Genomic DNA, 14,749 nt, shown 5'->3' with positions numbered 1-14,749 from the left:
TATTTACATTTGATTTCTAATTTTCGATTGACCTCCCATGGGTGGGACAGGGACAAAGATGTGGCTGATGAGCCATAAAATGTCCAGGTCTTCTCTAGCCAAATAATTCAGTTTACATGAAGCGCCATTTCCAAAGACTGACTGGTTTACGGTTAATTACATAATACTAAAGCATTAAAAAAAACAGCAATCTAATCACAAACAAAACTGATGGGAAATGATTGCTATAATTGCAATATAATAATTGCTTAGCCCAGTGTTTTTTTCAATCTTGGTGGCTTTAAAATAGGTGGACTTCAACTCCCAGGATTCTCCAGCCAAGTGTTCCACCTATCTTAAAGTCACCAAGGTTGAGAAACACTGTTTTAACCATTATTGCCGTGGCAAACTAGCAGCAAAGCTCTTCTTTTTGTGACTTACAAATAGAATATCTTCAAGTTGTCACTGTTTTCATTATTGTATTCGTTCTAAAGGAGAATGTTGACATGAGAGGTCCCTGGTGCTCTCTGAACCTGGTTGTTTTCTTGCAGACGTTTCATTAGCCAAATAGGTAACACTAATTAGACTAGGTTAGCACTAGCGCTGATGATGTTACCTAGTTTGGGTAATGAAACGTCTACAAGAAAACAACCACGCTCAGAGAACCCCAAGGACCCCTGTATTCCTTCTTTCTGTTCATTGCTATTCCTCTTGGCCACCCCTAGAGGGAGCCTAGCGAATGAAAAAAAAAATGAAAGAACTACAGCCTCCATTCCTTGGCCATGTCTCAGCACTTCCCATTCTGCAGGTGGCGCTCGTCGTTCGCTAACAATGACTACGTTACGACACGCCTTCTCTTTCCAAGCCTGGTTAGACGCCACTTACCATAGAGACAGCCCGAGATAGAGCGCCAGCCTGCTAGTCCTCGGCCAATCCCAGCTTCCGCGGTTGTACCGTAGAAGTAGGAGAGTATAGAGAAACGCTCTTTCATGCGTGATCATCTCTCGGGGTAATGATCGAAAGCGGCCGGCAGAAGGAACCAATAGCGAAATCCCAGGTAAATCTTATGGGACTTTAGGATACGCGGATCCAAAACGGTCGTTTTGCTGACGGAGGGTGACTTTCGGAGGCAACGCGGGATCCATTCCTAGCTCTATATCGGAGGGACCGGGAGGGCTTTTGCACCGTCCGCTACCAATCCGCACGGCGTGGCGTTTCCCCGGTTGCATCCACTTTTCTTCTTCCAAGCCCGGAGCGGTGCATTGAGCCGAAGGGTGGCCCAGAAGACGGGGGCAGAGAGGGGGCTGTGGCTCTTGCCTCGCCTGCCCATAGGAGCCCTTCCCAGCCCTCTCCAATCCAGTCTATTTGCAAAAGTTGCGTAATGTGTGAATGTAATACGGGTTTATCAAACAAGTGTGTTTGTTGTACACTAAGTGTGAATTGTTTTCTTTAAGGTGAATAGCACAGGTATCAATAGTATGGATTCATCCCTGCCTATTGGTCTTATTCTTTCTGATGTCTACTTTTAGGAGAAAGAAACCTACAGTATGTCAAAAACCAACAAGCAGCCATCACTAGCCTTCGGTCAGGTAGTGATTGGGCCGCCCGGCTCCGGGAAAACCACCTATTGTCATGGCATGCAGGAATTCCTGTCTGCAATTGGGCGCAAGGTTGCTGTGGTGAATCTGGACCCAGCAAATGAAGGGATTCCGTTCCAGTGTGCTGTAGATATCTCTGAACTGATCACCTTGTCTGATGTGATGGAGAATTTGAAACTTGGCCCCAACGGTGGCTTAATCTACTGCATGGAGTACCTAGAGGCGAATTTTGACTGGCTACAAGAGAAACTGGACCAACTGAAAGGACATTACTTCTTATTTGATTGCCCTGGACAAGTGGAGCTCTGCACCCATCATAGTTCATTGAGAAACATCTTTGCTCAACTTGCTAAGTGGAATTTCAGGGTATGTTTGGTCCAGAGGAAGCGAGAGCATTTCTGAAGGCCAAACCTCAACGGGTCCCTGAAGGCCAAACCTCAACAGCTGCCCTTTCAATTCCCAGTGACAAATTGTGACAAATAGTGAAGCCACTGTAAAATATGATGCATTTTATGTGTGTAATGTTTGGTGGAAATTGCATGAGTTTGAAAAGAAGATGTATTCAACTAGACTTTAAAAATCCAGAGAACTGCTAGATGTCAACAAAGAGAGAAAACTTAAGGCAGATTTGCTAGCCTGTATTTAACAGTCAGTCTCTAGTGTACACCTGCAATGTTATGGATATGTCTAATTTAATGTGTTAATTCATGGTATCACCAGAGTCCAGGAATCTTGGGGTTCTACACCTCAGTTTCAAATTGAAAATCTTCCTTATGTTTTATTTACTTTCCACCTTACATCAAAATATTGTTAAAATACTACTAGAAACATCTATGGAGATTCTCAAGTCATCCAGGTCATAATTATCTCAAAGATGCTTTTGTCAAAAGGCAACTGGACTTTGTTTTTTCTTTGAAGACATTTCACGTCTCATCCAAGAAGCAAAACATCTTCAGAGAAAAAATAAAGTCCACTTACCTTGTGACAAAGGCATCTTTGAGATACTACTAGAAACTTAAATCTCTTTTAGAAGATGTAGTATAGAGTTTGTATATATGGTTCACTACATTGCTAAAACTCAGTGTGAACAGTATAAGGGGAGTGTTTTTAGTTCAGGGTCATCTGAAGCACTACAACTTTCTATTCCCATTCCTGACAGCCTCGTTTTTTTGTATATGTGACTGTCTGCATATATTAAATCAGGGTTTCTCAATCTTAGCAACTTTTAACGTGTGGACTTCAACTCCCAGAAATCCTCAGCCAGCATGCTAATTTCTCTACCCTTTTGTTTGTCCTTCATAGCTGGCTGCTGTTCATCTCGTAGATTCTCATTACTGCACAGATCCTGGCAAATTCATCTCCGTTCTCTGCACTTCCCTCGCCACAATGCTGCATGTGGAGCTGCCCCATATCAACATCCTCTCCAAAATGGACCTCATCCAGCAGTATGGGAAGTTAGGTGAGAGCAGGCGATCCTTGGGGAACCATGGGACTGATTAAAGACATTACTAAGGGCCCATTACACATCAGATCAGAAGATGTGTGTAATCCACCCTGGGTCAGCTGAGGGTAGCCATAGTTCACTTACAGTTGGGTGGTTGCTGGAGAAGTTTATCCAAGGTCTTGTCAGTCAGAAGACTTCATAGATAAATTACTACTCTAGTCTAAGTCAAATCTTTATAGCAGAAGTATACTTGTTTTTAAAGAATGGCTAACTATTCTCAGAGACTGCCTGGACAAGTCCCTGCAGTTTTCTTGGCAAGGTTTTTCAGAAGTGATTTGCTGTTGTCTCTTTCCTAGGGCTAAAAGAAAATTAATTGGCCCAAGATCATCTAGCTGGCTTTATACTCCCAGGTCAGGAACAAATCTGATGCCTTAACCACTACACCAAACTCTCGCTCCCTCTTTTAACTGAAACAGTTCCATAATTGGGGCATTTCATATTCCAGAAAAAAGATTTTGCTATCAAATTTCTGTCCAATATGTACGTATTATAAGAAATTACAGACTATCTTGTTCCTTAGTCTATGAATTGAAAAAAGTAAGGCTCTACATTTAGGCATGAAAAACCAAATGTATAGGTATAGTATAAGGGGTACCTTGCTCAATAGTAGTAACTGTGAGAGGGATCTCGGAGTCCTAGTGGACAATCCCTTAAATATAAGCCAGCAGTGTGCTGCAGCTGTCAAAAAAGCCAACACAGTGCTGGGCTGCATTAACAGAGGGATAGAATCAAGATCATGTAAAGTGTTAATACCACTTTATAACATCTTGGTAAGGCCATACATGGAATACTGTTTTGGTCACCACGATATAAAAAAAATGTTGAGACTCTAGAAAGAGTGCAGAGAAGAGCAACAAAGATGATTAAAGGACTGGAGGCTAAAACATATAAAGAATAGTTGCTGTAATTGGGTATGTCTAGTTTAATGAAAAGAAGGACTAGGGGTGACATGATAGCAGTCTTCCAATATCTCAGGGGCTGCCACAAAGAAGAGAGAGTCAAGCTATTCTCCAAAGCACCTGAAGGCAGGCAAGAAGCAATGGATGAAAACTAATCAAAGAGAGAAGCAACCTTGAAATAAGGAGAAATTTCCTGACAGAACAATTAATCAGTGGAACATCTTGCCTCCAGAAGCTGTGGGTGCTCCAACACAGTTTTTAAGAAGAGATTGGACAACCATTTGTCTGAAATGGTATAGGGTATCCTGCCTGAGCAGGGGGTTGGACTAGATGACCTCCAAGGTCTCTTCCAACTATTGTTGTTATCTGAAGATTTCTTTCCCCTTTCATTTGCTTTACAGCATTTAATCTAGATTATTACACAGAAGTTCTTGATCTGTCCTACTTAGTGGATCACTTGGCTTCAGATCCGTTCTTCAAGAACTACCAACGGCTGAACAAGAAGCTGGTGGGAGTGATTGAAGACTACAGTCTGGTCTCTTTTGTTCCTCTCAATGTCCAGGTAAGCAAGCCAAGGAGAGGAACAGATGAAGCCCATCAATTTCCTTCCACTATTTTTACCTACACTTGAGCTGCAAATGATTGTGCTTGAGACAGGTGTGACATACATTTGTTAGTGCAGAAGGAAACCAATGAGATTAAGAGGTAAAAAATAAACAAATGTAGATAACTAATTCTGAAACTGACCAGTTGTGAGGACAGTTCCTCACAACTGGTCAAAACAGAGCAGAAAAGGTCTGTGCCCAGTGGGTATGTATCTGACTAAATGCTGTTACGGAGCAGAATGTTTAAAGAATGGAGAATAGTTTGAGGTCAATAGAATGATAATATAAACTCCTGGGTGATTTTTTTTGTTTATTCCAGCATTTGGTAACTATACCCTCATGGCAGTGTGATTGCAATTTGTCCTTCCTAAAGAAAACTTTCCGATCTGAATGTAAGACAGCTCAGAGGATTCATTTTATTAAAACTGTTGCTGGGACTTGCCTGCCATTAATCAGGCTAACGAGAAACGGGATGAAATATGGCAGAGAAATCAGTTGGGGCGTGACGTGTTTCTAATGGTTCCTTGTTTCAGGACAAGGAAAGCATGCGGTGTGTGATGCAGGCAGTGGACAAAGCCAACGGTTATTGTTTTGGGGACTCTGAACACAGAAATCTCAACGTCTTGATGTCTGCAGCGATGGGAGCTGATTTTCATTTTACATCGTATCCTTTTTGCTCTCTCTCGCCTTCCTCTTTCTTGGAAGCTGTGGATTATACTTCTGTAGGAAATGCAGAGGTTTGGGGAATCCTACTTAAATCTTGTGATGTCATTTAAAGAGCATTTTAAACCAGTAGTAGCAATTATCTTGTGTGCTGCACCTAGCCCTGCCCCCTCAAATTGCCTGATTGCTTCTCATGCTTTTGCTCCATGTAACAAATGATTCTTTATCCCATCCACCATTTTGGGTAGTACACTGCAGTAGTTTTTTTTTATTGAAAAGTTTTATAAAAATTACAGTATACACCCCAAAGCCCACCCACCCTAAACCCCCTCTCCCTCCCCCACTTCCCAGAGCTGAGTACAGGGTTACAAATATAATAATCAAACTAACTAACATTAACCAATTATATAAATAACCAAGTTCATAATGCACTTTAATTCCCCTTTAACATAGGTATAAACTCTGAATATAATCTATCCATCTTCTCCAGTCCGAAATGTATCTTTCTTGTGAATGATCCTTCAAGTAAGCAGAAATTTTTGCCATTTCTGCTAAATTTGACACTTTAAGCGTTCATTCTTCTATAGTAGGCAAACAATCCTTCTTCCAATATTGCCCTACCAATAACCTTGCAGCTGTTATACTGCAGTAGTTGTTAATAGCCTGATTGTTAAGTGAATCTGGCTTCCCTACTGAGTTTGCTTGTCAAGTCACAGGACACTGTGGCAACCGTCGATCAATGTGAGTCAATTGCCAGGCATCTGAATTTTGGTCACATGAACCTGGAGATGCTGCAATGGTTGTGTGAAAAGCGGTCAAAAGTCACTTTTTTCAATGCCATTGTAACTTCGGATGGTCACTAAATGAATTGTTGTAAATCGAGGACTACTTGTACATGCAGATGTATGTCTGTCCTGGCAGTCAACAGATACAGACGGAGCAGCTTACCTTTCTTTAATGCCTTTGGGCTTCCTTTCTCCTTAACTCTCCCTCCATCAGCACCCTGGCAGTCCAGGAGAAGTATGTGCAGCCACAGGAGAAAACGGTGGAGCAGGAAACTTTAGACATGGAACATGCCAGTTACGGCAGCCACTGAAGGAGGGTGGATCAGCCTGCCCAAAATGGTCTCCCAGCAAGAACAGCAGGGGTGTGTGTGTGTGTGTGTGCGCGCGCACGCGCTCCCTCTGTGATACTCCCAGGCTTGGTGCAGGAGTGAGCAGGCCACCATCATTGGGTTCCTTTTAATTGTGTAGTGAGGACCCAGATGTTTCTGATAAGAAACTTGTATAGTTGGCAAGGCGATACGATTTGGCACCTGCTAGTTAAGAGATGACTATTCAGTGCTAACAAAGTTGTTGCCCTAGAACAGGGGTCTTCAAACTTGGCTCTTCTATGACTTGTGGATTTCAACTCCCAGCAATGTGTCTCCTTCAGAGCATTATCCTGCTTTATTTTGCTGAGAAGTGTTAAGAGTTCTCTCTGCTACCATTCCACAACTTGGTGCCTTCCAAATGCTTTGGGGAGCCTCTTGCCAATAATATGCCTTGGCCATCAGCTTGAAGGCCATTGTTGAGAAAAACGTCTCTGTCCTATCACAGATCACTTTCTTAAGAGTTTGGTGGCCTGTTCTCAACAAGGTCCTACCTTCTGGACGTTTTGAATTGTGATGCTGAGGGAAAACATGGAATCTGGATATTGTTGAGAAGAGAATCTTTTCAGGCTTTTTTGGTGCTGCCAAAGATTTTGGATTTTGGAGAGAGGAATGCTAAATAAAAAAGTTTTCGCACTTTCTTTTTCAAACTTTGGTGCATTTGTATGATATTTTATACAGACACAGGCTTGGAGCAGTGTGACTTCTCCCTCTGCAGCATATGGGGTAGAAGAGGAAAACAACATTTGCAGATGTTTTAAGACTACAATATAAAATATATAGCCAGACTGAATCAGACCAAAAACATCAAATACCCATGGTTATTGCCATGTCTTCGAAGTTAGTGGAAACCTGGAAGTCGACAGACTACTGGCAAAGTCAAGGCACTAACTTTCCAAGATAGTGCTGTGTTAAGGCCATACCAATAGTGAGTTAAAGTCCACACATCCAAGTGGCCAAGTTCAAAAAACATTCATTTAAGAAGTCCACATCGATATGGGTACAGTAATATCTTCCTGTAGTAGAGATTGAAGCTTTTACTCTGCTGGATTTGTATAATTAGTTTAAAACCTGAATTGGTGTCATTGTTAGATCCACTGCTTTTATGCACAGATATGAAGAAATACTTTTTTAATCCATCTCAAATCTTTCATTGCCATTGAACCTCCCTAGATTCTCATGTTGCAAGAAAAAGAAAATACTTTAATTTGAATGACTTTCTTCCCATGAAGCATAGTTTGTGTATCACCATGTCTCTCCTCTTGCCATTTATTTCTAAATAAAATAGCTCTAAAGGATTTGTAACTTTTCTTGGTAAGGCACTTAACATCTACTACAGTATGTCATTTTTTTTAAAGCTAACAATTTTTATTTAAGCACAAACTGGAAAATTATTCCACCTGTACACATATGAAGTGCCATCTAAGGAGATAGGTATGCTAATAGATGCAGAGAGGAAAATTTCAAATATCAAGATTAAATAGAGTTATAAAAGAAAAAATGTAATAGAAACATCGTGTCTTTTAATAATGAAGCAAGCATTCTATCATTGCAATGGAGATGCTTAAAGGATAGAACTTCATGTTGTAATTTGTACCAAATTGATAGAAGGAGAAACATCTTCTGGTGTTATGTCTTGTTTGTGCAACTTATGAAAATTGATGCACAGCTCTTGGCATTTTATTATGAAAGGGAAATTAAATTGCTTACATTCTAGATAATAACTCTGCAGATATTTTTATGGTGGGTTTTTTTTTAAAGATCCAAACCAGCTGTTGGTTCACTGAGTTCCTTAATAGAATTCTTCCCTCCTTGCTTCATTATCTCTGTTGAAAGATGTTCAAAGTAGCTGGTGAAGGTATCTAGAATCTCAGCCTTTGAGGTAGGGATCAGCACCGGTGACTGAGGGCCCCAATACCAGCTAAAGGTTATGGACCTCTAGTCCAAGTCAATGGCCTATCGGGAAGATACACCATTTGGAAGATGAATGGATAATCACTAGGAAGAAACCTCTTTGGCTGGCAAGAAATAGCAAAACATTTCAGTAAGGATAGAAATGTCTCAGTGATGAGATATATTTACCAGCTCAGCAATGCAAGGTGCATTTTATGACAAAGAGATGACAAAGATTTTTTTATATTTGCTCACGAGCAAAGGAAGATGCTCCATAAGGATAACTGATGTTTTTTCCTAGCGTTTACTTGCACACAGTGCATTTCTCCATGTTGAAAGGTATGGAGACCAAGCAGGAAAACAGATGAAATCAGATAAATCTATGATGAAATGCAATAAACTTATAGGCAATCATGACCGAGTTACACCTAGGTCAGGGGTAGGCAACCTTGGCTCTTTTATAACTCATGGACTTCAACTCCCAGAATTCCTGAGCCAGCCATAGTCCACGAGTCATAAAAGAGCCAAGGTTGCCTACCCCTGACCTAAGTCTTAGATTTACAGGATAGCATTCCTCTGGTAAGAAATTTGCTCCTGCAGGTGTCCATCAAAAATAGCAAGAATATTCTAGCATATTCAACAACCTTTCTCAAATCTGGTTATGCCCAGACTTTAATGCCTAGACCAGTGGTTCTCAACCTTTTTAATGCCGCGACCCCCAACCGGTCATAAGTCGAGGACTAAACGGTCGTAAGTCGAGGACTAAACTGGTTGTAAGTCAAGGACTTTCCCTGCCCGGGAGCGCCACGCATGCGTGGTGCCGCCCCCTGCGCCTGCCGAGGCGTAGCTGGCAAATAGCAGAGACGGAGCAGGCCGACCACTGGCTGGGCCACCAGCTGGCCCAGCCCAAGGGAGGTAAGGCACCCGCCGGAAAATGGCGGACAGCCTTCCTTGGCGACCCCCGTGAAATGGCCGATCAACCCCAAATGGGGTCCCCACCCACAGGTTGAGAACCGCTGGCCTAGACAACCCCTGAGTGTACTAGGTTGGGAAGACTGGAGAATAACTTATATATGTGGAAGAAAAAAGTTTTGTGTTTCAATGCAAAGAATGTGGGATGAATATTACTGAGCAAAGAAATAGATAAAATTATAATATGTTCTTTTGACACTAGGTCAATCCTAGTGTCCTTGCTTTGTGCTGCTAAAGAACATGGCTGTGATCCACTAAAATATTTGCTTTGCATTCTAACTTGAATAGTTTAGACGTTTTCTGCTCTGTGTCTGCTATGCTTCGGGGAGATGTACAAAGAATCTGGGGCTGCAGAGAGGACTCAGGATGATGGCTAAAATTGGCCATCAGGCAGGAGAAAGTAGACCCGATCGTTTTTTCCAGTTGCCACCATGAGGTGCTGCTGATACATCAGCAGGATAACCAAAAACAGTTTTTCTGCAGTATAGGTTCCCGTTAAGAGCTATTCCATTGGGCCCACAAGGGGTTGCTCTTAATGCAAGAAATAGGCAAGATGTTACTGGGTGTATTTTCTTTGACTGTGGACAAAGATGGCCTTAAGCTTGTTCCCACAGTCTCAGTGTTATTGGGAGTTATCCTGAATAGGGAGAGAGAGAGAAAAAGGGAGATCTATAGACTGCTTACAAATTGCTTTTTAAAAACCTGAATTGCCTATTGCAGTGATGGCGAACCTTTTAGAGACCGAGTGCCCAAACCGCAACCCAAAATCCACTTATGCATCGTCGGGTGCCGGGTGGGTGAGGCCCATTAGCTGGGCGTGGCCCATTGGCTGGGCGTGGGTACAGTGGTAACAGCAGACTGGGTGGGACTAAAAAGTTCAATCAAACAATTCCAACTTTGCAAGATCTTTTTTTTTCCCGCGAGAAGTTGAATTGACTGATTGATTGAACCTTTTTTTTTTTTACACATGGCGGCAGAAGCCTAAAGTGAAAAGGTTTTATAAAACCCAGCTGAAGGCCTAGGACTGGGGCGATGGCGCGTGTGCCCACAGAGAGGGCTCTAAGTGCCGCCTTTGGCACCCGTGCCATAGGTTCGCCACCACTGGCCTATTGGAATCAAAGTAAGAAGAAGTTGTCTCAGTGAGGGATTTTGCTTTTCTCAGCACTACCCAGAATTGATGTACTGAGTCTACAGCTGAACTGATCCTCTGGCAGGCCTGCTATGATATCTTGCAGTTTCTTAGACCAGGGGTCTTCAAACTTGGCCCTTTTATGACGTGGACTTCAACTCCCAGAATTCCTCAGCTAGGCACACTGGCTGAGGCATTCTGGGAGTTGAAGTCCACAAGTCATAAAAGTGTCAAGTTTGAAGACCCCTGCCTTAGACAGTGTGCTTATCCCAAAGCCAAAGTGTTCCTTTAAGCCAGTGGTTCTCAACCTTTTTAATGCCGCGACCCCCAACCTGTCGTAAGTCGAGGACTACTCAACCGGTCGTAAGTCGAGGACTACTCAACTGGTGCAGCACCGTTTGCAGAATGGGACTTTTGGCAGGCTCAGCAGGGCAGAGACAGCCTGGACAATGCCTATTGGCTTTTGAAAGCCAATAGAATTAGACTCTATTCAAGAGAGTCTATTCTATTGGCTTTCAAAAGCCAATAGAATGAAAGGGAGTAGCACAGCTAAGGAAAAGGGGGAAAAAATGGCGGACTGCGTTGTTTGGCGACCCCCGTGAAATGGTCGTTTGACCCCAAATGGGGTCCCAACCCACAGGTTGAGAACCACTGCTTTAAGACAATCTAGGTTACTGGCATGATTGTAAAAGTCTACATAAATAGGTCATACTTAGCTGTGAATAGCTACTTGAATTCCTGAGACACCATTAGCACAGAGATGGTCCCTAATCCTGGAGGATTAGATGCTACCTAGAAGGGACAAGAGAGTCAGTCTTTCAGCTCACCTTTCCCGTCCAGGCTCCTGAAAATGCCTCTGCCACTTCCATTGGTGAGCTTTACACCTTTCTCTCAGGTGACACATCTGTTTCCTTGCAAAGCACCTGGCTGGCCAGTAGGCAGGCCCATCTCACAGCTGCAGCTCTGCCAACCTCAGCAATTTCAGTGCAGCTTCAGCAATGAGGTGGGGCAGGGCTGAGCCCTAGTAGGCCTGAGGCTCTGGGCTGCCTCTTTCTTTTTTTCACACCCATCATGCTCTGTTGCAGCCTGCAGGGCAGACACTGGGTTCAGTTGCAGCTGGGGTGGGCAAGGCACTAGCAGGCAGAGTCAAGGCACATTCCACCCAAGAGCAAAGAGGAGGTATGCCTTAGGTGGGTGAAAAGAATTTAACTATTTCTCAAGGCAGACATTTCCTGGGTCATCTCGAGGGAAGCGTGCCATGACTCTGGGGCTATGGAGAGTGGAGGAAATCCCCGTCTTTCTCCCTTGCTAGCCAACCTGCAGATAACAAAAGGATACTTAATATGGAAGATTTGGATATGGACCATTTGGGTGCACGGAACAGGTTTCTAAGATCCAACACCCAGAAACAGATTAATTGTAATGCTTATCTTGGCACTGGAAGCTCTTAATCTCTCACAGTTCCACCCTTTTAGAGGTTCCTCCCTAGCTTCCCTTTTTATGCTATTCCTTCTTTATCTTTTAGCAAGAGCAAGGCCATCCATGGCTAATCAGGAAGCCTATCACTGCACAAAGGACTACTCGTTCAATGCCTTTTGATGCCTCTCATCTCTTTAACATGTCACGATTAGTCATGTGTTTTGCATGACGTGTAATTAGTAGCTCTGGGGTGAGAAAGTGTTGAGTTCCACAACTATTATCATATGAAAGCGCCGAGAAACAATTCCAAATAAGGCTACCTAATTGTGCTCTGACTTGCAAATTGCAAGGAAAATGACTATTGCCTTAAGAAACTCTCCAGAAATATTAGCTTTGACCGGCCTGGTGGGATCTGCCGGTTAACCTCCATTAGGTGGATCAGAAAAACACCTGGAATGTTTTGGGAATGGGATATGGGTGTTGGTGAAGTTTTCAAAGGCACCCATGGCTGTTACCCTGATGGGAAGTTTCTCAGACAAGGTGGAGCTCCACCATCCAGACACACCTGCTCTCATCTTCTCTTCCCCAGCCCTCCTTCTCCACCCAGTCACAAACAGCTGTGTTAGCAAAGCTGCAGCTGCTTGGTGGTTCGTGGGACAAGAGTCCCCCTGTTCCTCCACCCTGCCCAAACTGCTGAGTAATGGCTTTTCCTGCAAGACCAAGTCCCCCTCCAGTCCTCTCAAAAAAGAAGCAGAGAAGCTCTCTTTGAGCTTCTGGACTGGCAACCTTGATGTCAGAATCCAATTATATTTCATCTCTAGTTATCGACTATGGAAAACCCCATTTCTGCCCTCTCTGGATTCTGTCATACGGGGGTGAACAAAGGGGTTTTATGGCCCTCACTTCCTTCGGTACAACTTCAAAGGGATTGAATGTGGATACCACCAAAAGGACTAAACATAACAATGGGGCCATCAGCTTTCATCTACTCCTCTCTGAAGTCTCCCTTCCACGAGCAGTGAGGAAAAAGGGGGTGGAAATGTAACGCCTGGGATTGTCACTGGAAAGATGGTAGGGTGGGGTGGGGCTGCTGGGGACCCCTTAAAATCCTGAACTGTAGGGCTTGGGCTCCAGGTCCTGTCTAGAACACCTGCAACCCTTTTCTCTTATAAAGGATGCCTCTGCTGCTGTGGGGCTCCCCCCCCTCGCTTTCTCTTTCAAAATTTGGCAAGTTAGCCCCACATTACTCCCTGCTAAGTCTCTTAGCTTTGCAACCATGTAAATGTATATATCACTTCTTTAAAAAGGAAATGCTCTCCGCTTGCAAGGTCCTCGCCTACACCTGAAGCTCTTATAAACAGAACACTGACACTGACATCCCCTAAATTCTGCTGAAGATGTTGCCTAGCCTGGTAACGAAACATTCAGGAACCAACCCACAAGCTTGGAGACTCTCATTTTAAGACATTTCAATGTACCTTCTAGGACAGTGGTTCTCAACCTTTTCTTCACCACGGACCTTTTGTGGCCCTGGATCATGGCCACGGACCACCAAGACTTAACTCAAGGTTTAAATCGTAACATTTCTTCAAGCCTTTGTGGACCCTCTGTGAGGACATCACAGCCCCCCAAGGGTCCCATTCATAGTCCTGCCTTCAATCTCTCAGCTCACAGCTGCATTGTCTGTAGGGGACGTTTTACCTTGACTGAGATTATGGAACACTAGCCTAGCAATATGGATAGTTCTGAATAAGCGTGATCAAATCAAACAATACAGATGCGTGAAAGTTGTCAAGATAGCTTCAGATTCAAGATTTCCAGTTCAGATTCCATCAGGAGGGTTGGAATGATCTTTGAAAGGAGAGGACCTAATGGATTAAGTTGTGACTGTTGAGGTCCCGCTGACAACCCCAAGATGGAGACTAGGATGAGCTGTGCCTCAAGTGTTGCAAACAGGGTAAACAGGTTTAGGCTTGAACAGCCCTGCCTCCCACGACATTACATCAGGCAAAGAGAGACCAGGGTGTGCTCCCAGAAGAGTCAGTTTCAGAAACATGCCAAAAGTGTTCCTGCACTTACATCACTAAAAAGACACCTCAGCAACCTGGAGCAAGCACTGAGGTCATTTTTCCAATTAGGGTGTGATTGTGACTGGGAGTGCTGGCAAAAAAAGGGGGGGGAACAAGTGTGAGCGTCTTCTGGAATGCTGGAGCAAAGAGGACTCTGGTTTCTGACAAATCAGTTAAGGATGGATCTCAAGCCCTGTAACAGAAAGATCCAGAAAGTCTCCCGTACTGTGACAATGGGATGCTTCATGAGAAAGTTCTTTGTCTACACCAGGGGTGTCAAACTCAATTTCATTGAGGGCTGCATCAGCATTGCGGTTGCCCTTGGGGGGGGGGGGTGGCCAAGATGGGTGTGGCCTACTGGATGGGCGTGGCCAGCTCTACATCGTTCGCGTCAAGGGTGCCTGTGGGGGCCTGGGCAGGAGTGGGACAGATCTGAGGGTCTCTGGCAGAAGGGGGTGGGACCAGGGCAAGTGCCAAGGCATGGTCCACTGGAGGAGCCTCACTGTTCCTCTGGATGGTGGCACGGGCTGCCCAGAGCCCTGGGCAGCAAAGGTCAAATGCCCAGCCTGGCCTTTGAGCACCTGCGGCACCAAGCCCAGCCCCACTTCCGCAAGGGGACGCCCAGCTGCACTTACCTCCTCAAGGCTGCTGCTGCTGTGCTTGCTCTCCTTAGCCAGGTTGCTCATGATGGGTATGAGGGCAAAGTCAGAGGGAGGCCCATTCCCTCTCCATGGGAGAGACCCGGCTTTGTATCCAAAGCTTTCTTAGCAATAGGATGGGAGACCCCAGGATAGGCCAGGAGGAGGGGGCAAGGGGATGATGAAAGGGCAGCAGGGCAGGACTTCCCTCAAACACTCCCTCTCCTTCTT

General features: G+C 44.2%; 2 protein-coding genes across 4 annotated transcripts in view; one reads left to right on the top strand and one right to left on the bottom strand.

Annotated features, from left to right (window-relative positions):
- The first annotated feature begins 882 nt into the window (after positions 1-882).
- Positions 883-7,696, top strand: GPN2 (GPN-loop GTPase 2). Of its 2 annotated transcripts, none has more exons than XM_039334226.1 (6): positions 883-1,036; positions 1,509-1,943; positions 2,880-3,036; positions 4,382-4,542; positions 5,119-5,249; positions 6,248-7,696. In XM_039334226.1, exons 1-6 carry the CDS (start codon positions 992-994, stop codon positions 6,342-6,344), a joined length of 1,026 nt encoding a protein of 341 aa, XP_039190160.1. In that variant the 5' UTR covers positions 883-991; the 3' UTR covers positions 6,345-7,696. The 2 variants fall into 2 exon arrangements, with proteins under 2 accessions (XP_039190160.1, XP_039190161.1); XM_039334227.1 differs by lacking the exon at positions 883-1,036 and adding an exon at positions 1,104-1,352.
- The window catches only part of ZDHHC18 (zinc finger DHHC-type palmitoyltransferase 18), a 58,935-nt gene continuing 50,427 nt past the window's right edge, over positions 6,242-14,749 (bottom strand). For both annotated transcript variants that reach the window (XR_005555608.1, XR_005555611.1), the window contains one exon: positions 6,242-7,110. The gene's annotated coding sequence lies outside the window, so the exon portion shown is untranslated. The remainder of the gene's footprint in view (positions 7,111-14,749) is intronic.

This window comes from Crotalus tigris, unplaced genomic scaffold, assembly GCF_016545835.1.
Source record: "Crotalus tigris isolate CLP2741 ecotype Arizona unplaced genomic scaffold, ASM1654583v1 scf7180000017628.32516253702:7417878, whole genome shotgun sequence".
Classification (NCBI taxonomy): domain Eukaryota; kingdom Metazoa; phylum Chordata; class Lepidosauria; order Squamata; family Viperidae; genus Crotalus; species Crotalus tigris.
Note: the sequence above shows the minus strand (reverse complement) of the source record. Positions and strands in the feature narration are given on the sequence as shown.

Coding starts and splice junctions, on each gene's coding strand:
- GPN2 (XM_039334226.1), top strand. CDS start 992: ATGATCGAAAGCGGCCGGCAGAAGGAACCAATAGCGAAATCCCAG. Junction 1,037..1,508: donor AACCAATAGCGAAATCCCAG/GTAAATCTTATG, acceptor GTCTACTTTTAG/GAGAAAGAAACCTACAGTAT. Junction 3,037..4,381: donor CCAGCAGTATGGGAAGTTAG/GTGAGAGCAGGC, acceptor TTTGCTTTACAG/CATTTAATCTAGATTATTAC.